This window comes from Pholis gunnellus (genome assembly GCF_910591455.1).
Source record: "Pholis gunnellus genome assembly, chromosome: 14".
Classification (NCBI taxonomy): domain Eukaryota; kingdom Metazoa; phylum Chordata; class Actinopteri; order Perciformes; family Pholidae; genus Pholis; species Pholis gunnellus.
The window spans coordinates 4943018-4970007 of record NC_136541.1 but is presented as its reverse complement, the minus strand read 5'-3'; the positions used below and the strand labels follow the sequence as shown (position 1 = coordinate 4970007).

Below are 26990 nucleotides of genomic sequence, written 5' to 3'. Positions count from 1 at the left end.
TGGGCGGGGATTTGCTTCTCTGAGCTGCTGGTCAAGTCACGGAGCCGAGGAGTCGCGATCTACAATTCTCTGACGGTGGATGTCCCGAAGAAACGAGACACTATATCGGCTGAAAAGTACCAGAAAGGTAAACAACTTTTAGATCAAACCTCATGATAGCTATATATACACAACTCGATGTCGGGATTTCGCGGTAAGGAAGCGGTTTAGTTTTTTTAAATAAGTGCTACTGAGCGTTAACAAGTAATAGACTTCGTTCAGCAACTTGTTGCATCTTGTTTACCTGAATGAGAATGTGATGCAATCAGCAGCTGGAGTGTGTTTATTTGTGTGCATGCTTGAGGAAATTGTCACAGTGTTAAAAAGTAAAGCTTGTATTTCTTATTGTCGAAATAAGTTTGGAAATGTACCAAACATAACAAATATGAGTTATGAGTAAAATCAAATCTTTTGCAGGACTACATTTATTTCTAAGTTTCTTCTTGGTGTACTGAAAGACACTTTATTATACTTTTTTGTATTAATTAAAACAAAGTATCTTTGTGGTAAGAGACTTTTAGACATTTTAAAATTGTATAATGTTTTTTAAAATATATTTCCAGTCCAGTTTACAAAAACAAATTCAAATTTTGAAAGTATTTCTGTGTTTGGGGTGAGTTTGTGTGTAGTGGGCTGTAGTGTGTAGTGTGTGGTGGGAGAAGGGTGCGGCAGGCGGCACACCCACCTTCACTGTCAATGAATGAACCTCTGCAGGGGCCTAACACACACACACTGTTCAAATGCTCTATGGGGACATTTACTGGATTTTGGGTTAATGTAATGCCTTCATTTTATTGAAGACGATTCTCACCAACAACTTCTTCATTTAAATGCAGAAATGTATCCAAGATTCCCTTTTTCGCTGCTTGGTCAGAAAAAAAGCAATTACCCCCAAAAAAGAGGAGAGATTTAGTATCTTGTGATGGTTTGCATGCTGTGCTCCAGTCCGACAAGAAAGAAAATCTGGAGGAGAATCCTGATTTTTTTCCTGTTTTGAAAAAGGTCAAATGTGAAGCTACATTTTGCCCCAGACTTCGAGAACACACAACACAGATAACACTAATATACCATCATGAATCTGTAACGCACGCACTGGGATGGTTTGCCAACAGAGCTCGCCTTGTGCTTCGACCCACAGGTCCTCAGTAAGTGGATTATGGGTGAAATCGAGTTAGTGATGTTGTGTCATGACAACCAAACAAGCAGCGCACATGACTGCTCTGCCTGAGACAAACACTTGTTTCCTGAACGTCCATGTGTGTGTGTGTGTGTGTAGGTCACACTCCCCTGCTGTATGAAAAGTGTGCAGAGGAGCATGATGCTGTCATATCCTGTTTGCTGTCCTGTTGCAACCCTGATGTGTGAACCTATTTGCAGCCCCTCTTCCATTTGGGGAAGTGCCCCTGTTTGTGTGATCCTGTCGTGTTTTCCATCCTGTGCTGTGAAAAGACACTTTTCCACACTGTGCGCTCCTTTCTTTTCCCTCTCTTTTTTTTTCTGCCTCCCCTCTGCCATTTTCCTCGTCCATTTCTTTCCTGACTTGATTCCACAAGCTGCAAAGTAATGGCGGGCGGGAGTGGCGGGATTGATTTTTTCCATTACGACCCCTCCGTATACGTTTATTTTGAGTGGTTTACATGAAGCATAATTGGTACCCTGACTTTAAAGCCGGAGTGGGAGTATTGAGCTGGGAGGGAGAAAGAGGACAACTGATGGAAAAAATAGGGTGTAGCCGCCAAATGGGACTATGAGGAGGGAAGGGAAAGAGAGGAAAGGAAAGAACTTGGCAAATGTGACAAAGTTACTAGTTGTTCAGCTGCAGCCAGACTGCAGCACATCTGGAACTCATCAGTAAGTTGGAAAATCTTACAAGAAATAAGGGAGGAGGCAGGGGGGGGGGGGGGAGAAAAAAGGAGGAGTGGTGAAAGAAAGGGGCCCGGTTGGTGACTCACGTCTCTGCTATTCCACTCCATCACTGGTTTAAGCTGTGTGTCCTTCTGTGGCCTGATACACAGGGCTTCCCCCGTGTTCCTCCCTCTTTTTACTCCCCTGCATCCCCTCCTCTCCCTCTTGGCTTCAAGTTAGTCATCCTGCAGGAGTTCTAGGGGTCTCTTTTTCCATTTCTCTCTCTTTTTTGTTATTTTCTTTTTATTCGTATACCTCGCCACCCGGTCAGTTTTTTTTTGCCTCCCCAGCCTCGATTATTTTATAGGTGTTTAATGGGAGTAATGTAAACAGGCCTTTTCTCCTTGTTTATAACTGTCTCCCTGTGTAAACTGGGAACGGGGAATGCAGCTTGTGGAGCCAAGTGGGTGATGGGTGTCAGGAGAGACGGGAGGGAGGACAGCCAGTGCGGTCAGAGGGTTTCTGCACTGTGAAAATGTCCATCTTATCCTGTTAAATGTGATTTTATGGCTGTACATTGTGTTTCTTTGAGAGCAGATGTTTCAAGATTTTTTTTTGTGAAGCAAGGAACAAAAAATATTGGTACTCGAGTTCTTGTCCAGAGCGAACATCAGCTGCAGTCACTAGGAAAAAAATAGCAGGAGCTTCTTTAAATGGACGCCATTCTGCAGCAACGTTCAATAGAAATCCATCGTAGAGGAGAAAGAGGATATATGTACTAATGACAGTAACCTCATTAGATCAAAGTGCATGCAGCTGCACAACCAGTTGCAGTTTGAATCATTTGTATCAACTGGAAAAAACCTTCACTTCCTTGCAGTGGGCACAGCTGAATGCAACCACTTTCACACCTGAACTCGTGTGTTGCTGAAAACATGACTTCACCCACAATTCTCAGAAAGGGCGTTATGAAACCTGGAGTTTAGTTTGGCGCAATTTGGTCAAATCTCTTTCAGCATGCGAGCGAGCAACAAATAAATCTGAGTGTCCAAATCAAGCAAACTAGAGAAAAACTAGAGCTGAAAAAATGAGTCAAATAATCGATGAGCTCATCAAAAGCAATTTTAAAACTGCAATTGATCCTTCACTAAGTCCCGCCCCTTGAAGACTGGCCAACCCGTGTGTAGCATTGGAGTCAATTTAAAAGTTATTAATTAAGAGATAAAGCTTGGTTTCAGCTTTGCAAATGTGATGATTTGCTATGTATCTCTATTTTATATAGTTGTACATTGAATATGTGACAAAACAACCAATTTGAAGGACAAAACAATTATTAATTTAATAAAGAAATATTCAACAGACAAATCGAGCTGCAGCCAAAACATATTCCTAAACTAGAAAGAAGACTGTAGGTTTTAAAAGAGGTATTAGCGCATTCATCAGTCTTACAAATGAGCAGCTAATTTCATAAGCAATAAAACACACCCTAGCTCAATCCAATAAACTCTGGTGTGACCAGCAGTGGTTTGCTTTGTGACTCTTTTCCACTTGTGCTACTGTTACAATTTACCATTATCCTTTAATTGTCTCTTGTGGCTACAGCTACAGCGTTTTCTGCTAAATTTACAGAGTAGATGTACATTTTATATGTTTTACCAAGTAAAGGAAATAATCATCTACTAAACTCTTGGCAAAAATATCAAAAATATATTTTGAAAACAGCAACAAATCTCTTATGTGAAATAACCAAAAGTGCTTTTACTTTGGCATATATCTCTCTTTGTAAGAGTAGGTTTTCAGGGCCTTAAAGATGCAGTTTCCATAATAAAGGTCAGAATTTTAGACCCAGCAGCGCTGGATTCAAAGCCATGTTTTTCAGATTTCAGATTATCTTGCCGTGTAGCTGAGGTCCCTGAGAGTGGGGGGTGGAACAAGTGAAGAGGGCCATGTTTAGAGCATGATGACAGACACACTGTGGGGTCGGTGGAGGTTGCGGCGCCACGCCCGCTAGAGGACATGAGCATGGAGGAATGTCAGAGTGAAACAGTCTGCTCTCAGCTCAGAAATGCTGTTGAGAAAGCAGTCTGGACTTTGATGCAGGGGCAGAAAGTAACAGGGAAGAAGGAGGGAAGTGTTCACCAGATGATTTGACCAGACGTAAATGTGGTGTGTGGAGCGTGACCACAATTCAGTCATTATTTGTGGTTTTAAATTGTGTTTTCACAGTTTCACATAAAAATACAATAACAGCCTTGTGTGCTTCGGAAAAGGGCAGGCAGGAGTGCAGAGCCTGCTCAAGCCCTCATGTGGATGTATCATGTACGTCATTTCAGGTCATGAGAAATTACATTAACTCCTGAAATCTTGCTAATTATAACTAATTCTTTTCAATGTTTTTTTTCTTACAGTTTTCTCTGCCTTCTCTGAGTAGCTGGTGGTATAAATCTGAGGAAGTGACTCCCAACACAGGAACCATTTCAGCGTCTCACATCTCCTAATACACCATGGCTATAGTCCTCCACTCCAGCCCCCTGCTATGGACACGGTTGGCAGCCATGATCTTCGCCTGCGTGGCCTTCTCCTTGGCCGTGCATGGAGGCAGACTCCACCACGGCACCGGAGACTGGTGCATCTTCTGCTGGGCCTTCAGTTTCGCAGGGAGTCTGCTCGTCCTCCTGGTGGAGCTCTTCGGCCTTCAGACCAGAGCTCCTGTTTCCTGGAAGAACTTCCCCATCACCTTCGCCTGCTACGCCGCCCTGCTCTGCCTGTCCGCCTCCATCATCTTCCCCCTCTACTTCCTCAAGGGCTCCTCAGGCCAGGGTGAAGTCGGCACCTACCGCATCGTGACAACCGTCTTCTCCTGCCTGGCCACCATCGCCTACATCACCGAGGTGAGCATCAGCAAGGCGCGTCCGGGCGAGGTGGCCGGCTACATGGCCACGGCCCCTGGCCTGCTGAAAGTCTGCGAGACCTTTGTGGCCTGCATCATCTTCGTCTTCATCAGCGACCCCGTGGTGTACGACCGAAACCATGCGCTCAAGTACTGCATGTCCGTCTACTGCATCTGCTTCATCCTGTCGGCGGCCATCATCCTGCTCTGCATAGGCGAGTGCACCGGCTGCCTCCCCTTCCCGTTCGCACGCTTCCTGTCTGGCTACGCCCTGCTGGCCGTGGTCCTCTACCTATCAGCAACCATTGTCTGGCCCATCTTCAACTTTGACCCCAAGCATGGCGGTTCAAAAGATAGGCCCCACTTTTGCAACACCGAGCTGGGGTTGTGCAGTTGGGATAAGCTCATGGCGGTGGCTGTGCTCACGGGTGTCAACTTCATCCTTTACCTGGTCGACCTGATCTACTCCACCCGCCTGGTGTTTGTCAGCGCTTGAGGGAGGAGAAAGGGTGTTAGGCCAGCAGTATGCTCCAAATAAAATTGAATTTGGCTGGTTTGCAAAGGCTGTTGAACTGCTGTCAAATACGGTGGTGCGAGCAAATGCTAGTGTAATCACTGCGACTCCGGTCTTGTTTAACGGCATCCACGTGACGGAGCGTGATGGGAGCAGACTGTGGAGTTAGACCACAACGGGTATAGTTTATTGTGTTGTTATCTAGTGGGACTTCATTTTGAAATTTTAATATTTAAGGATTTGATTTTAGCATAGTACTGGTATAACAAAATAGTAGGAGAAGTAGAAGTTCTTGTATAATGGCAGACCCAGGATCTATTAACTATCTCTAAGTTCAGCTCGTCAACCTGGGTAATCAAACCAAAATGTTGTGGGTTCTTTTGTCCCTAGACTCACAGTTTTGCCTCTGCAAACCTGCCAAATTTGATTTTGTGTAAAGTGTACTGCTTCGTACCTTAGAGAGAGAGAGAGAGAAGAGGGAGAGGTTGAGGTCAATGGCTATGTTTACACGTACAACAATATTCCCTTAAATTACTGAGGCTCTCTGTTCATGTGTTGGAGCATGTCGATGTCAAACCTTGCTTTCAGACTCTAATCTTGATTATGAGAGACCTGAATGTGATTGCTGGATCTTTTTTTTTCATTAACGGCAGATCATTGCCCATTGTAAAATACAAAAATACAAGATGTTTAGGATCTGGATATGAGTAAGCTATTTAAAGAATCTTCATGCCAAAACTTAAGGATACAAGCTAACATCCCAAATACTATATGCATGTAAACATAGTCTGTAATGACAAATGAAGAAAAAACAAAGAAAACGGCGGCTTATTATTGTGTTTTTGTTCGATTTGTTCTTTGCATAATGTATGTCAGTTGGATGCCTAAAGATTGTGTTCAATTTTGTTGAAAAAGACTGCCGATCAGTATTTCTGTTTTTAATCGCTAGATGACAAAATGTAGAAAAAATAATGAGCTGTTAAGAGCTAAGATAAGTTAACTGTTGGAGAAAATATTTGAATGTCATACAAATGGAAATCCAAGACTTTCAAGTAAGTCCTGTTTTGTTTTTTGATGATTTCATTAATGCAATTGACTGTTTTGTCTTCCCAACAGTATGCAGAGCAGCTGATCAGATTGTATTGTTTATGTCATTTTTACACGGCTCCAATGCTGTTACATTTAAAAAAGAGCAAAAATAGTTTACATGTTGTTAAGATGAATGCTATGCTAGCTTTTTGCTCCCGTTATGATATATGTGTATCCGTATCTGCAAGCTACAATCAATGGCAAGAATATATATATGTGGAAAGAACATATGCAAGAAAAAACAAGAAAAGTATGTTTAAAGTGCTATTAGTATTTTCTATGTGTGTTTAAATGTCTGGTGTCTCCAAATATCAAAGCATTCATTAACACTAGACAGACAAACTCATACCACTAAATTTAGAAATGTTTTCAATTGGGTCTATTGGCTTTGTACTGCTGTAATAAATACTCAGAGAAAGAGACCAAAAAAGATGCTTCTCTCTCTCTAAATGGTGTAAGTGTTATATTCTTCAGCTTTTTTTATATTTCAACTGTGCATACCACATCAGTGTTGTCTGAAAATAATCCAGTGTCAATAAAACCAAATGTTAAACAGATGTGTGTGATTGGTTGTATTGTTTTAAGTTAAAGGAGCAGTGTCTAATGTTATGGGAGATTTATTGGCACGTAATATTCACAACTATGTTTTTATTAATGTATAATCAGCTGAAACTAAGAAACGTTGGGTTTTCCTTTCCTTAGAATGAGCCATTTGTATCTACATACTTCCATATCTGCAGTACACATTTGAGCCACATGTGGGAGCCTCAATGTTCATACTTCTGGCCTACTTATAACATCGCATCTAATGTGAAAGGCTAGCGCACATTGTTTTGTTTAACTGATGAGATAAAAAAGACGGCGGCATGTTAACCACCTATATGCATTTATTTGTTTTCATTTATATAGTATTAGCAAATGCATTAAACAAACTTTAGATTTATCAAATATCTCTTTGAAATGGATGGGATACCCACTCAAGATAATATAAGGTCGTCAGTAAAAATGGTTAGGAACTTTAGCTAATTGTACAATACGTGGCACTAACAAGCCCAAGATAGCTTTAATTGTCTCTAGTTGTCATTATACAAGTGACATAAATTAACTTTGAGAGAATAAAGCTGATTGTTTGAACTGAAAGTAAACCGAGTATAAATCTGCATCTGCTCCATGCACACTATTTATACTTCCCTGTTTACTTTATCTCTCAACACACTGTCAACTTCCCTCACCCCCTCCCTTCAGATCCCTTCAGCTCTCTGCAGACTCTAGAGCTCCACTGCGGGGGCTTCGATGTGTCTCAGAGCCTCGGCTGTCAAGAGGATTGATGACTTCTGACCGCCGCTTCTGAGGGGAGGAGTGCAACACTGTCAACATTTTAGTCACCTATAAATCTATGGCCAGGAAAGGAGACGCCCAGTCATGACACAATGACATGACATGAAGTTTATTTTGTTAAGGGAAGGGTTGTACCCTCTGACATGGGAACACGGCTACAACAGCAAGACCAGCCACTGGCAAGTTCAAAGTTAGTGTCACAATGCAGGAACACTGTTACTCAACTTCATAACTCACCACAGGCAACGGAGCTTGCAGAGTTAATTTTAAGTTTGAATTGTTGTATATATATATATTTAATTAAAGTTTCCTTGAAGTGATAAAAAAAAATTGCCATAATATGCCATAATAATATATTTAGCTTACGAAAAGTGAGAACATAGCATATGAGGCTGAGAATATACATTTTGTATTCTACTGTATATTTTTAACATGATCTTGAAGTTTAGTTTTTACTGCTGCCAGATATCCCAGACAGATGAATGTAGATGATAGTATGTTTTTTTTTGTATGAGTTTCACTGTGTTAAGCAGAATAGGTATGAAATAAGAAAGGCAGTATAATCCTCCTGATTTCTTCTTCCATTTAAAATGTTGTTTAAATGTTTTTTGTAGCTTATTTGTCAACATTTCAGGTTATGTATCAAATAACACATCAGGACTCACATCAAAAATGAATAATGACAGCATTCATATTGTAATTTTCATTATAAACATCATTCACATGGTGCTGGGTGCCTTCTTTATATCTCCTTGGCAATCTCTGCTGGCATGAGGTGAGTCTGCACCACTTTTGTCTGTTTTACACCATCTCCCAGAAAGCGTTGCTACTGTACAGTGAAAAAGCCCCGTGGGGAGTGGCCTTCCTCCTTAAGAAACTAAATTAATTCTTGGCCTACCTCCCACTTTGACCCATAAAAAGAACAAAGAGAGCAAGTCATCAGCACTACAATAGCTCGATACAATCCTCAAATGAAAGAGTCCATAGAAAGAAATCTGTCACAAATGCAGCATCTTGTTTCCAGTCTTTAAGCGGATGTGTTGCTCTCAACACAAACACGAGACAAGTGTGTAACAACAAGCACACTGGAATGACAACACAATTCTTGATCGAAAACATATGATACATTGGAAGAGACACAGAGATGTGCTGAGAGCTTGGAAAGGCATTCCTTCAGTGCTGAGGCTCGTCTTCCCACACGGATAATTCCCTCTTCTCTTTCCAAGCCACGAGAGTGACAAACAGCTGTGCAAGCTGTTTGTGAGAAGTCATTCAGTTGTGTTGTTCCTTAATATGCTCATTTTATTTCAACACTCTGTCCTCTGACCTTACATTGACCATTGACTGTGTTGTAAAAAGGATTTCATGCTATCCTTTGGTTTTAAAGGGAAGTTTCACCAGTACTAGTACTAGTACTGTACTGGCACTGGTCAGTCCGTGACACAACAAGGTGTGGTTTCATTTCTTCTCCAGGTTTAGTCACTTCCTCTCTGCTGGTTGCCGAGCAATTTCACTGCAACTTTGGAAGCAAGTTACTGCTCCTGGCCAAGAAATAGTCCCGCACATAATCCCCCTTAAAGCCATTTTTATGTTGTTTTTCACACTTTGTTTTTTTTGTAGAATCAAACAAGATATGAACACGTTAGTTAGTGAGCTTTGTTACAAAGACAGCTAAAAAACAGTCTCTCATTCTGGAAACTCTGCTTCTCCATTATAGTCGTCTATAAATATATAATATATAAATAAAGCGTGTGTAAAAAAAGAGATGGCTGTCTGACATGTAGTCCATGTGTAGTTGCTAAGTGGCATATGCTAGCATGCTAACATGCGTAACTAAGATGGTGAACATGATAAACATTATACCTCCAACATCAGCATGTTGGTGTTTTCCGTGTGAGCATGTTGACCATGCTAGTGTTAGTATTTAGCAAGAAGCAACGCTCCGTCTAAGCACAGCCTCACATATAGCCTCTAGCTTTGTTTTAGACTCTTGTTAAATGTCAGATTTAGCCTATCAAACAAAATAACATTCACTTCAATTTAAGAATTGATTTTAAACGGATACACTTAGCATTAAGGCTACTTAACACCATTGATATCAGCGTACTGCCAGTATTAGTATTATTAGAGTTAAAATCATGAATATAAGCATTATTAGAATCAGAAAGAGTTAGCATGTCAGGGTCAGTATCATAGGGCAGCATTAGTTTTGATACTGTGGCTGTATCAGTATTGGTATTATTATGTAAAACCAGTGTGCATACACTAGTGTGTCAAGCAGGCAGCAGCAGCCCGGCTGCTCTGTGTGATTCCCGCATACCTCAGTGATCCTACAGTTAGTGGTCCTATAGTTACTGATCCTATAGTTAGCGTGTCTTTGGGGATTCTAGCTTTCCACTGATGAAGGCTGGGTTTAGACATAATGGTCCATTCTGTTTTCTCATAGGCTCTTTATGATCTAATGCAGGCATGTCCATTAAGGGTTCACATGGCTGCTGTTCCATGAACCTGCATGTGTCAGTCAGACTGACTCAATGAGTTCACCGTCTGATGTTTGATAGTATACCTCCCCCTGGTGACAATGTGAGTGACTTAATGTGAGAGAGACGCAGGGATAGAGGAGTATACGTTCCTAGGTTTTAATACAAGAAGTTATAATGAAAGAAATATTTTTAGCATCTTCAGGTGGGATTTTTAATACTGTATTTGATTATTGAATTAATTTATGCAAAATAACTTGAACTACCCTGGTGCAGGAAACTGCTAAATGAAAATTAAATATTTTAGTGGGTCATTCAGCAGCTTTAAAAGTCAGGGTGACCGTGCTTGTCTATTCATAGTCTGGGAAACTATGCTACACAGATAATGTACTGTAATGATAAATAAAGTTGATGCGTTTCTAAACATTACATCAAGGGACCATGAGATAAAGAATCTTCTACATGGCTGCTGGTTGTTACAGAATGAGACTTACATTAAATCTTGAAACAACAGAGTCACAAGTGCGGTCACCAAACTTCACGGTGCTCAAAGTTTTAGGGAAATTCATTACTTCCAAGTATTCCTAAGGAAGGGAATTGTATCGTTAGAGGACTGTCTAAATAAAGGAAAGGTTTGTATTTTTGAAGGTTTTACACCAAATGGCCGTGCAAACATTTGGTCCCTAAAGATGACTATAAACAAATAGAGGGGGAGTACATCATTTTTTTTCTTGGAGTCTTCCTTTCTATTATTCACCTCTCATAAACTTTCATCGTGTAATTACCTTTCCTGAGCTGCAGCCAGAGAGGAAAAGAAGGGAGCTGGAAAAGCGAATGTCATGATTGAATTACGGCTTCAGATTCCAACAGTAAGTTCTTCTTAAAAGACATTCAAAGCTCTGCACCGACTATATCTCTCCCTTACCAATAAGGCTTTTTCGCTCTGAAGCTCCCAACATGCCCATTTATGGCTGCACTGAACCATTTAGACCCATAAAGCTGTCAAGAAAACATATAATGCTACTTGAGGGTCTTTTTTGTTAGGTTGGTGTATTTTTACTGCCTTTGCTGTTTTGCAATAATCAAACACTTGTTGTCTGTCTTTCTTGTAGCCACGCTGCTTTTAGTGGAGAAAGTACACATAGCAGAAAATAAGACCTGTGCAGTTTTACAGCAGAATGAGTAATTTCTTTAACAGTTGCTGATTCATGGACTGTTGTGGCGTTCTCGGTCCCGAGTCCCCCCAGGTGTCACTGTTCTTCAAGACAAACCTGCTCGGCTTCGAGAGGATCTAACAAACTATTTCTCATACAAACCTTTCAAACAGCTTTAACAGTCACAGATTGGTCACATCATCCTTTCATGAGGTCAAACTCCCTTTTGTCTCAACACTTTACCTTTTCACCGAGCACAGGCTCAACATCTATTCAGATAACTTGTGTCATTGTCTTAAGTTGAGTTCTCAGTTAAGTCTTTGCCACTTTAAGTCATTTTCTCTTCTCCTAAGTCATTTAATTAAGCTACTACTGCTAAATCTGTCATTGCAGAAAAATAAAATCAGAGATAATTACCGCCATTTGCCACAGGAGCCTAAATCCTGTCGCCATTATTCAGAAGATTTCCATCACGTCCAGGAACTGAGCAGAGAAATGTGTTACTGCAGGATGGATTACGTTTCTGCTGGTGCAATCTTAACATAAAGACACTTCAAGGAAAAATAAATAATTGCATCTCTTGAAAAAAAACCCCAACATATTTAAATAGTTAGAGAATACGACATCTTCCATAATATGTTATTGAGCCATTTCGTTTTCCATAGTGACTTAGCCTTTTTCCTTCTGTCCCTTTATTCTAGATTCACCGTGTATGAGAGTTCATTTTGTTTGTTTTTTGCAAGAAAAACACACAAGACACAACAAACCTAAGTGCTTTCTTGTATAATTTATATTGAAAACATGTTAAAAACATTAGTTTCCCTTTATAAAACCACATAAAAGAGTTACCTGTGGTCATTTTTACAACAGTCTCCTGGTAATCAACCCGCTCTGCCAATATTACATGTAACTGGAGCGATGGATCCTAATATCAAAGTGCATAATAGATTTAAAATGATGCTGATGATATCGCACAGGGGTAACGAGCTGCTCTGAGCTCAGTTTGGCTGGTTGTCCATCTGTGAGGCTGACTGGAAAGACTGGATGTCCTCCCCGATATACTCCGTCACTGTGGAAGGAAAAGAGAATATTACTCCATCCTTTTATCCACCTCATAAACCAACATGTCATTGGTGCAGCTTGTTCAGCTTACTTATGGAATCAAAGGTAATCAACGTGTATGTATTAACCTGTAAACAATCTTATAGTCTTTTATTTGGAAAGCAGCAAGAAAAGAATGCATCATTTCAATAACTTGTCACCTCCTAAACAAATCTCTCGGCTATGTTGATTTTCACGGCAGCTCAATAGTGCACATATCAAATGAAAACGTCTAAGAAAGATAAAATGCTACTTTGGCCTCACAAACATTGCATTGTCGGTTGGTTCATATCACAGTTCAAAATGCAAGTTAAGATTGGGAACATCTAAAAATGCCCGCTGGTGTGAGTATGCCCAGAATCTACAAGATAATATCTGCCAATATATTAATATATGTCCTTATTGGTGTACAAAAAATACAGAAAATACCAAAGACATTGGAATTAATCAGTGTCACTACCAGAGAACACTGACAAGTTTATTTTTGAATGGTTAAATGCACTTCTCAGTACTTATCTTGGTAATCTAAAGACCAGTTTAAGGGAAAAATGTCTGTTTGTTATATTTTGGGTTTTTTATGTGTTGTATGTAAAAAAAATGACTATAGGCTGATATGTTGTTTCAGATTCTTTTAAACTATCACACATTTATATTGACATTGGTCTATACTATACAGCAGTCTCATTGTCAGTTATAGGGAAGAATAAGTAACAGTTAACATTACTTTAAGAATCATTAAAATTGCCATTAAGTTTGCCAAATGTCTTAACTTCTGAGTGTAAACCCAAATCACACAGTTTATCTTTCTGTTTGTCTGAACTTTAACCTCAGTGTTTTTGAGTATGCAGTTAATCGGTAACTGACAAAGTACTGACTACCAGGACAGGTACGACGAGAAAGTACGGAGGGCATCTCCAACCAAAGCACGAATGAATGGAAATCTTATTTAAGTTTCAACAAAAAAATAAATGATATATCCACTCTTAAAATGTACATCTATGGTGACATCACAGACACTGAAATCTGTTGCTGTCTCATTAAACTAATAAACAGCTGTGTAATCTCTTTATCTTACAACACATTCATCCTCCCACTCACCCATCCATAAATAATACATAATAACATTTCTTTATGGTCTCTGTATGTCCCTCACAAGTCTGTAATGCAGCCTCGTTCGTCCTCTCAACATCTGCACTCATTAATATAAAGACAAATTTGTGCAACTCACCTTCTTCAAATGTGATGTGGTGCATAGAAGAGCTGGTAAACTCCAGGGGGCACTCCTGGATCTTGTCATCCCTATCTCCCCCATGTCCCATCCCGAGCACCCTTCCCTGGGGGTCCCAGCCCTCGTAGTGGGAGTAGGGTGCCGAGTACATGTCCTGATATGGGCTGGGGTTGGAGGGAGGTGAGGGACACGCATCCTGAGGATAAGCAGAGTACTGGGGGTAAGGGGAGGTGGGGATGGGAGGCAGAGGGGAGGTTGAGATGGGACTGCCGGCAGGAAACGGGCTGAGAGAGGAGGAGTGGGAGGGAGAGGGCGAGGAGGAAAGGTAGGGTGAGTCCAGCCACGCGGAAGGGGAGGGGGAGGGAGGCTGCGGGCCGCGGGGGTATAAGGGGGGAAGGAGCTCGGTGAAGCCCAGCTCCAGGTTCTCGAAGCTGGGGTGACGCTCGGACAGAGACGCCCTGGGCTCCTCCACCACAGCGTCTGGTTTGGAGCAGTACTCCTCGTGGTAACCCATAGTGGGGATGGGAGGGGAGTAGGTGGTGGGGTAGGGGGGCAGGTGGAAGCCCAGGCCTCGTTCGTCAGCCATGGGGTCGCCTCTCACGGGAAAGCCCCCGTCCATCCTGGGTTGACCCCCCACAGGACACACAGTCCCTCCATCCAGAGGCAGCACAGAGGGCCGGGACAGCAGCGGGTCCTCCTCTTTGAACATAACTGTGAGCAGAAGCAAAGACAGTTTAACTAATGGGTGGAAATATTATTTTTACATTTTGTACTCATTGTTCTTCTTTGAATGTTGTATGATATTTTTGTATATTGTGACTTTTTACGGGAGTTTAATCTGTTCATTCTCTCAGAAATAAAGGGAGCGCCACATTTCTTTTAATTTTACATTTTTTAAATATTTATTTTTATTATTTATATTAATGGGTAGGTCTAATTAATTTTTGGAAATACAAACACACAAACGGACAGAGGAGAAACAGAGGTGAATAAGGTGTGATTGGACACTCACTGGGGAGATACTTGAAGCAGTGAGTGCTGCTCCTTTTCCTCTTCCCGTTGGAGACGTAAAGACTAACCGACATCGGCCGACTGACGGACAGGTCGCTGTAGGCGGGGACCCTCACGCACAACAAACACTTTAAAGAAAGATCCAGGATTTACTTTATTGACCCACATTGTTGGAATAATGGATTGGGCTTCTACCGATATGTATATGCTGCATCCATAAAACATATTAATAGAAGGGTAAAACAGCTGCAGGAATATATATCACACATATCCAAAGAAAAACTCCTCATTTATCTGATATGCCAAAGAGGTGTGGACACCGACTATTACAGCTGCTTTAGTTGTATCACAATAAAATTAAAGCTCAGAGATGAAAAATTCATGTTGTTGCAGATAATTGGTGGCAGTTTTTAGGACTTGTATCAACACATGCAAAATTACCTCATTGCTGTTGTCACGGTCAACATGAGCCTCCTCCTCCCACTGCAGTTTACCATCTAATAGATGAGAACATGAGGTAGAATTAAGTGTCACCTAGATACACACACAAACACATGGACACACAGGCGGTTTAATGAGTGTAATTTGCTCTGACTGTGTCACAGGTAACATTAAAGCTTTTGTGAAACAGGTAGGTTCGGCTCATAAAGCAGTCTCCAAAAATAAAAACTGACTGAGATCTTTACTTCAGCTGAAAATACAGAAAGACTGGAGCCAGACATGCAAAAGAAGCTGCTTGTTTTGAAACATAAAGAAAAAGATGTAAGAGTCCAGAACACTGTATTGAGCTGTATCGATCTACACTGAGCAACTACATAAGAAAAGAATAGAAAATAAGCTAGCTAGATAACATTAGATTTGTGGTGCACTATTCAAAACTGAATGCAACAAGCTGAATTGTTATTACCTTAAATATTACTGAAATTAATTCAAACGTATTTTCAGTCTCAGTGATCAGATCTGAACTATTTTCTGGTAACTTTATAATTGTGTCCTCATCTCAATTCTATATTTTTTACCGGCTTCATTTCAGTCAGCAACTCATCAAGATGTTAGAGGCAAAAGACCTGAAACATTAGAGAGGATAATGTCTCCTCTGTGGACCTTTACCTGTCCCTCGCTCCATGAAAAGGACCCTGGAGATTGGCAGGAAGTTAGAGCCGCTCAGCAGAAGCTCCTCCCCTCCCTCCACAGAGCAGGAGGTGAGACTGACGGACTCGATGACGGGCAGCTCCTGAGCCGAGCGCTGGGCTGAGGCAGGGAGAGTCAGGCAAATTAAACCACTCGAATGTGCTCCCAATTTAAAGCTACTGCAAGGAAATATCATTCTGTGTTGATTTTGGCGGTCCCTGTGGACAAATGTGGAAGTGTTTCCTAGCGCCAGAGTCCTTTTAGAAAACCTCTTATTCTACTGCAGCAGCGGTCCTGATGGCACCGATGACAAGCATTAAGAATAACTAAATAAAACAATCTTCTCTCTGATGGTCTCGTTATGTAGGTCCCATAGAGGCATACGTATTAAAATGAGACCGCTCCATAACCAGTTAAAAGCTCCTTACAGTAACTTTAAACTTTAAAAGTGTGTGTTAAAATAAATGCATGCCACAGATCTTACATTATGTGGCTTTAACAAACTTATTCGGTAAGTATTAAGTAAAGGTTTATTCTCTACTCACAGCATTCGATGGCCAAGGAGGCAACCTGCAGAGCCAGGACTCGACCAGGCGGGGCGACAGGGGGCGCTAGAGGGAGGTGGGTACGAAACACCAAGCGGACACGTGTGTTCTTCCTCCCAACGTCTGTTTCTCCTTTCCTCAGCTCAATGTCCGAGTTCCTCAGCTTCAGAATGCCAGCACAGTCGATGCTACGACACGATTTGTAAAATTTGTTTTGTTTTTTTAGTCACACTCTTCAACATTGGTCTATTAAAACAATCCAAATGATAAGTCCGCTTCTTAGGTGTAAACTGTAGACTTCAACATAGTCTTGAAACTGAAGTACAAGGCTGAAAAACATGCACAAGTCTCTACTCACAGTGCAGTCATGTTGTTCTCAGGGTTCAGGGGGATGTCCAGCAGTTTGGTCCCCGCCTGGACGCTCTCATGACTGGCAGTACCCACCATCTTCCCCGTCACCCTGAGAGAAAAGAAACGAATCGATGAATTAAACAGCCCTCCTGTGATAAGACTGGTTCCCTGTCCAAGAAGTACGCTGCCTCGAACACATTTAAGTCATTGACAGTTAAAGGGTGGATAGGAAACAGTAGCAGAGAGAGGGCCATGTGAAATGGTGCCCGGCTGGATCTGAACCGGTGACATTGTGGTTATTCGTCATGTGAAAAGCACTCCATAGTGTGATTAATTGAGAAAGACAGACTTTTGGGTTTACGCATATAGCCAAAGAATCAAATAAAAATGTGGTAAAGAAAATTTCCAGATTACTAAAACACACTGGAATAGAGACAAATAATATGCTGTTAACATCCAAAAAATACCTCATAGATGGCAAAGGACTGTGCAGCATAAACTGGGACATTAAGTAGCTACATGCCTTTGCTGTGGTTTTACATCTTCTACGTTAATCTGATGATCTCCTCCAGAGCACGTTACATTGAGAACAACTGTTGCAAACAAATTCCTGGACCAACACTAGAAGCAGCTGGTGGTAAGTTACGCAATTTTCAAAGCCACAGTGGTCAGATGATAAATATACAGAATGCTGTGTCCCTTGAATAGTAATGTATGCTTGGCAATAGGTTTGATTTTGAATAGAAGTACAGTTCAGTACCTGTGTATCTGATAGAAAGGATGCGGCCTGATTGATCGGTCGTCAGCTGTTCCAACGAAAACTTGAAGGGAGAGCGGCTTCCTCTCTGTGTATCCACACAGCTGTACAGAGACACATGGCGTGAGGGGTGAAATCAAACTGTGACGAGGCCAACAGCAGTGAGCCACAACATGTGTCCTGAGACTTTGTTCCGGTGTTTTGAAAATACAACATTCAAACTAAAGTCCTACTTCAGCTTCGATAGAAATTACATCTAATATAAGTCAATCAGAGCTGTTAAATCATTTGCGACTACATTATGAATATTTGTTTGTTCAGCATTTCTAAGCAAGACATTGATTCCAACAAATCACTGTCGCTTACAGCAGCTTCCTGAATCTGCGGGTTTGGGTTTCACCTTGACGATAGGATGTCCTGTTGGTGTTGCTTTGACAGCTCCTCTGCTCCCCTCTGTCTCGTAGTGGGCTCTGTGGTGTGGACGGGGGTGCACCTCAATACGCAGCTCGTACTGGTCAAACTGGGACGGCAGCGGCCAGTCGAGTGGCGGCAGGGCATTAGACCTACAGGCGGATTGGATGGACAGCAACGCTGAGCAGGGAGCAGACTAGCGATTGACTGAGATTTTCATACAATGTACACATGCAAGCATGACGTGCAACGGACTTTGGGGATTTAGTCAATTGAATGAATAAATGCTTAATAATGCTGTAAGTATTCAAATGTACATGATAATCCCTTTTGCAAGAACAGATACAACCACAGTGACATGCTGCAAGCATATCACCTGCTGTGAGCTGATGTTGTTCAACTTTGAATAACATTCTTAAAGCAAAATTGGTGGACATACAGTGAAGATTTTTTTTTTATGCAATGTTTTTCTTTTTCTCTTTGAATGCTATTTTTTCATATTTGGGAAACTATTATTATATGCTGAATATTGATCTTGAAACTGTGATTTTTTAAATTTTTTATGGATATTCTCATATATGTAGGTTGTGTATCTTTGCCTGAACAGAGGGCTGTGGGCGCTGGCTCGAGTCCGGCCCCAGGCGAGAGCAGGAGGCACAGAGAGGTAGTCCATGCCCAGCGAAGGGGGGTCTCTCCTGGTCTGCTGGGTCTCTAGCAGCGGGCAGGGGGAGCTGTGGCCTGGAGCCTGCTCCTGATCCACCTCCCTGGATGACAACTGGAAAACAAAAAGTTTTTTATTTATTTTAATCATCCCTCACATTGAGAGACTAACACTTTTGAGAGACATGAAACCAAGCCAACGTCTTCACCTGTTCCAATGACGTCTTCCTGGTTTTCTGTGGGATGCTGAGCTCACAGCTGCTGGGCGGAGCTTGCGACTGAGGGGTGGAGTCTCTACCCTCAAGGTTACATCCCTGCAGTTCTTCTGAGTAACTACCCCTCCGTGAAGTACAGGGGGAGACCAGGGGGGAGTTTCTACGTTTTTTACCCCCGGGAGAAGTCGGCCTGGAGGACGGCGAGAGCCCGAAATTGATTGTGGCCTCGTTCAGCTCCTCCTCCTCCACCAGCAGGGAGTCACAGCTGGAGGCGGGGCTGAGCCAGCCGCGGGAGGAAGGGCTGGAGCCGGGGCTGGGGCTCGGACTGAGGGAGCCGGGGCATCTGTCGCGGTAGGTGAAGGGGTCCAGCAGGGGGAGGTAGAGGCGCTCTCGGTCCCACCCACCCCCGCCTCCCATGTCCCAGTAACTGGAAATGGTTGGTGCTAGGTCGTCTTCAGGGGAGATGGTGGTTATCTGGATGCTTGGACACTCAACCACACAAGACTCTGAAACCTGGAGGGAAGATGAGAGCGAGGAAGAGATACCTTTAATTTGTGACACTCACTTGATAAAGAAAATTACAAATATGTAATAATCAGGTCATTTATCAGTCAAAATGCCAAATATTTTATTTTTATATTATATGTACTTTTTTCCCAAACATGAATTAAGGAATTAAACAGAATCCAAAAGTAGTTGATTGAAGATGAAAAACACAATTAGTTGCCGAGCTAATTAGTTGCAGAGCTATCAACAGTGTTTGGATTAACAACTGTTTGGATTGGCTGTCTGGAAGGTAAGAAATCCACCTAAAAACCCTTTAATATGATTTTGTACTAATACACCTTTTTTGTCATTTGTCATTGTGTGGAGAAAGTCAACATGTCATTGGGCCCCATGGCTAAGCTCAGTTATAAAACATGCAACGGTTGCAGAATAGTCCATAAACTAAGGCTTTCAGGTACAAACCCCCTCTCATTATAAACAAGCAGGACTTGTAAACAGGTTGTCTCACCTGTACAGAGCGTGCCGGCAGGCTCTCATAGGTCCCACTGAAGTCTCTGGCAGGAGCCCTCCGTGGAGGCGGGGAATGCATCCCGGCCCGCTGATTGGCCGACGGTGGCGAGCTGGGGATGCCGATTGAGTGGTGGTTATCTGTAACTGATGGGAAGAATAATCAGACTGAGTGTGTAAAAACATAACAAACACGGGCACCACATAACAATTTAGAAAATGAAGTGGCAAACATCACAAGTTCAGAGCACAGCTTGAAAACACTTCAGAGCACTCACAGCATGCTCTCGTTGGCAACTGGGGGGAAAAAGTTGGTCTTACTCGCTAAAACAATGTTGATTAGGAAATGCTGCCAATGAAGAGTTTACAGTGAGTTCATTATAATAATATACGCCTTTACTTCCATATGGCAACAATTTAATAGCTGCTTTTGTAAAAAACAACTTTCTTTTCTTTTGTTGGAACACACTTCCTTTATCACCATATGGTGTAGGTTTTGGGGTCATGTGACCTCCCATTAATCTTTTTTCATAACCGCAAAATGACAGTTAGCTCACGAAACGCGCTGTTCTTTTAACTCTGGCATGAGAAAGGCTCATTAGATGTCAATCAAAATACTGTGAACACAATTTGTGGCAAGAAGAGATTCATTTTTTGTTTTATCATCAACATGCCTTCATCATTCATTACAAATCAACTCTCCTTGATATACTGATAGATGCCATATGGAAAACGCATGCAACTGGAAATTTGCTCAAGTAGTACACACTCAATGTCTCAAGTTCAGCATTTTTGTCGCTTTTAATGTAAAGGAGTAGTTTGACTTTTAGTGGAATATAAGTGTTAATTTTTCTCCTGCGAGCGAGATGAAAGGATTGATACCACTCTCATATCTGTAGGGTAAATATGAGCCAGAGCCAAGAGACGCTTAGCTTAGCATAGCATAGCTTAGCATAAAGACTGGAACAGGGGGAAACAGCTAGCATGGCTCTATTGAACATTTACAAAATCCCTTTACCAGCACCGTTAAAGCTCACTGATTAACTCAATATTACTTGTTTGTTTAATCCGTACAAAAAACACAAAAAAATGACACGTGTTTTTGGAGTTTGGCCTTTATACTATGCTAAGCTAACCAGCTTAATAAGCTAGTAAGCTAAGCTAGTTATATATTAATATTTAGACATGAGAGTGAATCAATCTCTCAGCAAGAAAGCAAACAAGAATTTCCCAAAATGTTCCTTTGAATATATTGAATTACATGAATACTAACTTTGTTTAAATTGTTATTATTAGAAAATGGTAAATTGTAAATTTCTAAAATCTGCTCAGGAATATTAAAAGTGCCAATATACTGTACATCACATTAATAAAAATAACTGCATGACATAGTCGAATCTGGTTTTATATTACTGTCATATGGAAACAATTTAATAAACACCTTTTTAAACTCTACTTTGAGTGTTAAGAACTATTTTAATACATACTTTCCATTTATTATTGGAACAAAAAGGCTGAAGTGGGAATTGTAATTGATCCAAATCTTACACCACTAAGAACAAACCCAACTCTTCTGCTGATCTTGACTGATGATTTTGGGCTTTTCCCCATCTCCGTTTTAAAAAATTTCAACAATCATTCGAATGGGGATAAAACCCCTGAAGACCACAGTCCATACCACAACATTTCCACAGCGTGGTGTGGTCGGCCTCCAAACGAAGCCAAACAGTAGTTACTCTGTAATGAGCGAGGCTCCAACTGGTCATTGTTGCGCTGCAGTGGCGACAGGCCCTACAGGCAAATTTTGGGCAACGCTGACACACAACAGCAACTGCCAACAAATTAAGACTCGGGGTGAAAAATCTCTTCAAATGTTTCCTGGCAACAGAAATATTTCCAAGTGGTTAAAGCTGCATGCTGAGGCAACTTCTCTTTTCACATGAAACAATGATTCAGATGTTTTTGTGCAGACCAGCAGAGAAGTTTACGAGCCACGTACCTAACACTTATTGAACACAATAAAGCTAATCTCAAGTAATATTGTATTTTGTGTCCTGAGGTGAACCTTTCACAAAAACTAAAACAAGAACCCCACAAGGGGTCGCAAGATGATTAACAGGACAACGTAGCAAAAACTATATATTTTTGCTGCACTGGACACAAACGTTAACGGTAGTTTTTCAGACTTTTCTTGCTTTTTTCTTTTAAAAAAATGGATCATTTTGCCTCTTCAGGGATCTAATAATCAGGAAACAATAATTCACTGTGCTCAGACAAGCGAAAGAGTTGCTCACTGCCCAATGTACCTTACAGTTATTGTACACTATCAGTTTTTCCCTTCCTTTTGGAAAGCATCATCTTAAAGGTGTAGTGTGCAGGATTTGCGCGACATCTAGTGGTGAGTTTGCAGATTGCAACTAACAGAAACTTCTCCTGTGTGCCAAGCATATAGGAGAATTTGACCTTGTCTAGAGCCATTGTTTGGTTTGTCCATTCTGGGCTACAGTAGAAACATGGTGTCCTGAGATGATGAACAGGATAAGAAAGATGAAAAAGACATATTTCTGCTTTCAGACTTCTCTCTATTGGTTGCTTTTTTCTTGTGAATTACTGAATAACTTTAAGAAGGCCTTGGAAAGTTCTCAGTTATTGGACATGACATAACTTGCCCACATTGAATACAGTTTTTTCATCAATGTTGTTATAAAAGTCAAACTTTTTTTGCTATAATTTACCTTCATAAAGTCATCTCGTACTGCTGACTGAGTTTTAAACATCACAACAATCTGTGGCCGCATGTTAACTAATATAAAACTGATTCCAATGAGTTCCTTGAAGTACAGATCTCAAATTTGGGGGAAAGTAGAGCACTTGTATTGGATTGGTACTCTTTATCCATAGACATTCTGATTTTAAGGTATCAGAAAAGAAAATAGGTGGATCGGTAAAGCCATACATTTTACCTCTTTAGGCATCTAAAAGTCATTAAAAAAAAATGTTGACATGTCAAACCGTGACTAGAGGTGGTCCACATTGCTTTGTTGTATACCACTGGTTTGCATCGACAGATATGGAGAGCTGAGGACATACATCTTTATACCAGAGGTGCTGCTGCCACCAAAGAGTCAGGAGAAATGACAAAACTCTGCAGTGATGTTCCGAAAAGTTCAAACTTATCACCTAGTGAAGAATCGCTCACTTGTTTCTCCTGCATTTCACTTTCATGCCTTGGGTGTGGTAATACAACTGAATGCCAGTGTGGGCGGGAAACAAATAAGAGAGTGGATGTGAGGATACAAGGTGTGTTCGTGCGTGTGTCTGTGCGTGTGTGTGGAGTGAAAAATGGGGGAGATGGAGGTTGAGTGAAGGAGGGAGGGAGGTGTGTATGTGGTGCCTGTTCAGTACACAGAGGTTGAGGTTCCTTCCCAGATGGCAGCTGTTAACTCTACTCACACGCACAGCTGATTAGAAACACATTGAGTCTGGGGCTGCACGCACGCATGCACAAACACACAAACACACACACACACACACACACGCAAATGCACTCACAAAAGGAATACAGCCGGATATGCACACAACACACAAAACAAACACACAACAACAATATACTCATGCTCACATGCTTACAGATAGAGGCACGCACACACATCCCATGCATTTTCAAACACACACTCAGTACAGTCAGGCATGCAGATGAAGGCCCTCATTTCAGCGCATGCAACATGCAGCACCACACACACACACACACACACACACACACACACACACACACACACACACACACACACACACACATACACGCACACACAAGTTCCCATGCATTAGAGGCCACACTGTCAGGCCGCTCAGACATCCTCTATCTGTGTCCCTTTACTTCAAAATATTCAATCATCCAAGAAATGACTCTAACCCAGGCTGGTGCTGCTGGAGGACTCCAGGTGCAGCAGCGCGCACTCACTCTCCTCCCCGGGACCGGAGCACTCCGGCTCGGCTATGTGCACCGGGGATGGCCCCTGGCTTTGCGGGTCCTCCTCAAACACCAACTTGAACTCGAACTCTCCCTCCTCCCAGCCCGAGCCCGGCGCGGCCCCCATCGCCCTCCGGGAGCAAGGACAGGATACAGACAGAGTGATCTCTCTGCGTCGGATAGAGCGGCTTTAACGTCCTTGGTGCGCCTCGAAAAAAGAGTTTCCCGGAGATATTCCAAACACTTTCTTGTCTTTCTCCTATGTGCGTGCCATTGCGCAAATATCCATCCTCTCGAAACGTTTTGATGTAACTTCAGCAACTTTTCCAAGCTATTTCCACACGATGAGGACTGCTTCTTGTTCGAGTATTTGCCACTACTTTTTTCAGCCTGGATGCCTTGCGGTCCAAATCAGATCTTTGCTTTGGATATCTCACAATCTTTTCCGGAACACATCTCCCATATAGACCCGGCTCTTTCATTCTAGCTCCATCGCCATCCCTGTGGCTTCTTCTTCCTCCGTTCAAGACGGAGAGAAAAAAAAGTTTATCAAATATTTTTGTCGTCCTTTACCCTTAATTGCCTTTGGGTGGGTTTCCCAGCTCCAGTTGGTCCGTTACTCATTCCCCATAGGACCTTGTGCCTGTCAGTCATGAATCCCCCCTGCCCAACCTCCAGCCTCCCTCCTCTCCCCCCTCCTCACTCACTCTGGAGGTTTCTCTTTTACTCAAACTCACTTCACATTTACTTAATACACCAACACATATTTTAAACCTGACAAATGTGGCTTGTCTTTACAACTTACATCTTATTTACCATCAACCTCCCCCCCACACTTCAATTAAGTTTATCTCCATAGCATCCTCAACATCAATAACTTTTTCACAGATATAACCCAAAAACAATATGATTATTATTCCAATCATGAGCAGGACTCATGGCAGCTCACTAACCTGCTATTGTAGGCCGGCTGCATGACCACCAGGGCTGTGATGTTAACTGTCAGTTAATGAACATAAGAGGGCCTATTTCCTGTGGCGATGTACACCACAGCCCCCCTTTTTTGGCTGTCACTCTTCCCTCTCCTCCCCCTTTCCTCTTCTCTTTTTTTTCTTTTACCCCACTCCTCCTTCCTCTCTTCTCCCCACCAACTCCTCCTCGTCCCTCCTCTTGATTCTCCCTCCCCTCCCTCTCCACCAAAGATCTGTTTCTCATTATCCTCTGTAGTCTGCTCTCTGTCTGAGTCAGGAGACAAAAAACTTAAATAAACACTCTCTCTCTCTGTCTCTCTCCGCCTCAGTCCAGCTCTTTATTCCTCCTTCCTCCGCCCCTCCTCCCCTCCTCTCTGTCCTCCTTTCTCCTCCTCCTCCTCATCTGATTTCTCACAATCATTATGTATGTTATACTGGCGTGTAACTGGGGGCTTGCTTAGCTCTCCCTGTCATCCTCTTGGGGTTGTGTGGGCTGGCCTTGGATCCTGATCTCAAGATGTTGCAGACTGTTTGGAGAGAGGAAAAAGTGCTACGAGCAAGGTTGACGCAATAATTTTTGGAGCCAAAGGCAGAATCGGTTAACTCATGCCTCAACCAAATCCCTATGGGGCACTTTTGGGCACGATAACAATATTAGGAAGTGTACATTTCCAAAACACCGGAAGTAGAAATGAATCTAAAGGGAGTTAAAAAATGGAGTCTTAAGGAGCTTTTAATTTTGCTACTAGTTATGGTTGATTATCCTACAGTATGTCACAGTTAGCATGGACATTAGATCCTCACCAGAGGGAAACCTCAAGGTCTGTAAAGTGAAGCCAATGCTGAAGTGACTTAAACTTGCATTCTTTCTAATGGCCAGCAGGGGGCGACTCCTCTGGTTGTATAGAAGTCTATGAGAAAATGACTCTACTTCTCTCTTGATTTATTACCTCAGTAAACATTGTAAATATGAGTTTATGGTCTCAATCTCTAGTTTCAAGTCACAGCATGATGTTCATTTAGTAAATTATGGTCCATTTAGAGTAAAATAGGCCATAAAGCAGGGTGTGCTTGGGGGCGTGGCTAACTTGTAGATGACAGGTCGCTTCCACGGCGTTGTCCGATCTGGGAGTTGTCCGTGTTTTCATCTTACAACTTTAAACCTTTCACAGTGTTTTTTCACTTCATGACGGTTAATTGTAACCTTTTTGGTCGCCAGAAAATGTCTTATTCTGCTTTTGGTTGTATTCAGCTCCAACATGTCATGTCACTTATGGTTGGAAAAAAACAAGATGGCGTCCACAGTCCACAAACAAATAGGTGACATTAAGGTGACTACGTCCACTTCTTATATACAGCCTATGATCCACACTAAGACAAATTTCAGACCCAAAACAGCAATGTGTTATACATATATGTACAACATGTGCAATATCAGTGTAACATGTATGCTATTTTCAGGTTTAGCTGCCTTTGAATTGATCCAAATCTCCATTAACTACACAGTAGTCTTCACATGGGCGTCCTGAATTAAAGGTGCAATCTGTAAGATCTGACCACATGCTCCAAAGGGGGCAGTATTTCACCTCTACTACCAGGTTCATACAATCTAAAGTTACAGTCATCAGTTATACACAAAAAAAGCCAAATACTAACTAACAGCGCCGCAAGAATACACAAAAGTTAAATTAAGCTGCTGAAACTCTCAGAGCCGGTCTAAGTAACACTGCTGTCTTATAATCTTCATGGGTGTTGTTCAGTGTGTGTATGCATTGATACTTGGTTCATTGGATTAAATCCAAAGTGGCAGAAATGAGAAAATCAACACACATATCCGTCTCTGCGAGGAGACCACCCTGCCAGGAGGAGAGCGGTCGGCCCTCGGCACCTCCGGGAGACGGACCTCCAGTCTGCGGCTGCAGCAACTTGCATTGAGCCGGCACAAACCACAACAAAGTGTCCTCACGCCACGGTTCGTATGAGATCTTACAAAAAGTTACTCTTCATTTTTCCTACGAAAGCCAACAACACGTGTAAATTTAAGCTTGTGACACGCACAAGGTCTTCCGTCTTCACAGGAAACAACTCAGTTATGTTTAGCCAACAAACCTACTTAGTTATGTTTAGGAGAAGATTGTGAAATACTTAGTTAGCTTTAGGATAAAGCTAACTAAGTAGCTTGTTTGGGTTGTTTGAGTTGAAATAAATATGGAAGTGCCGTTACTTAAGTACGCTACAACAAATCACATTAACGCTGACTTCTCGTTTTAGCGGTC

The 26990-nt window shown here is 41.9% G+C and overlaps 2 protein-coding genes across 2 annotated transcripts; one reads left to right on the top strand and one right to left on the bottom strand.

The window, feature by feature from the left end:
- myadmb (myeloid associated differentiation marker b) lies at positions 1-6934 on the top strand. Its single transcript, XM_079173600.1, has 2 exons — positions 1-127; positions 4293-6934. Exon 2 carries the CDS (start codon positions 4389-4391, stop codon positions 5268-5270), a length of 882 nt encoding a protein of 293 aa, XP_079029726.1. The 5' UTR covers positions 1-127; positions 4293-4388; the 3' UTR covers positions 5271-6934.
- Positions 6935-12229: 5295 nt separating this feature from the next.
- Positions 12230-23870, bottom strand: nfatc4 (nuclear factor of activated T cells 4; the record flags this gene model as incomplete). The annotated part of the gene is made up of 13 exons (XM_079172754.1): positions 12230-12418; positions 13679-14389; positions 14691-14817; positions 15131-15186; positions 15800-15940; positions 16366-16553; positions 16724-16825; positions 17477-17577; positions 17874-18036; positions 18484-18659; positions 18754-19272; positions 19775-19920; positions 23687-23870. The coding sequence occupies 13 exons, from the start codon at positions 23868-23870 to the stop codon at positions 12348-12350; spliced, it is 2685 nt and encodes an 894-aa protein (XP_079028880.1). The 3' UTR covers positions 12230-12347.
- Positions 23871-26990: the final 3120 nt, after the last annotated feature.

Coding starts and splice junctions, on each gene's coding strand:
- myadmb (XM_079173600.1), top strand. CDS start 4,389: ATGGCTATAGTCCTCCACTCCAGCCCCCTGCTATGGACACGGTTGGCA.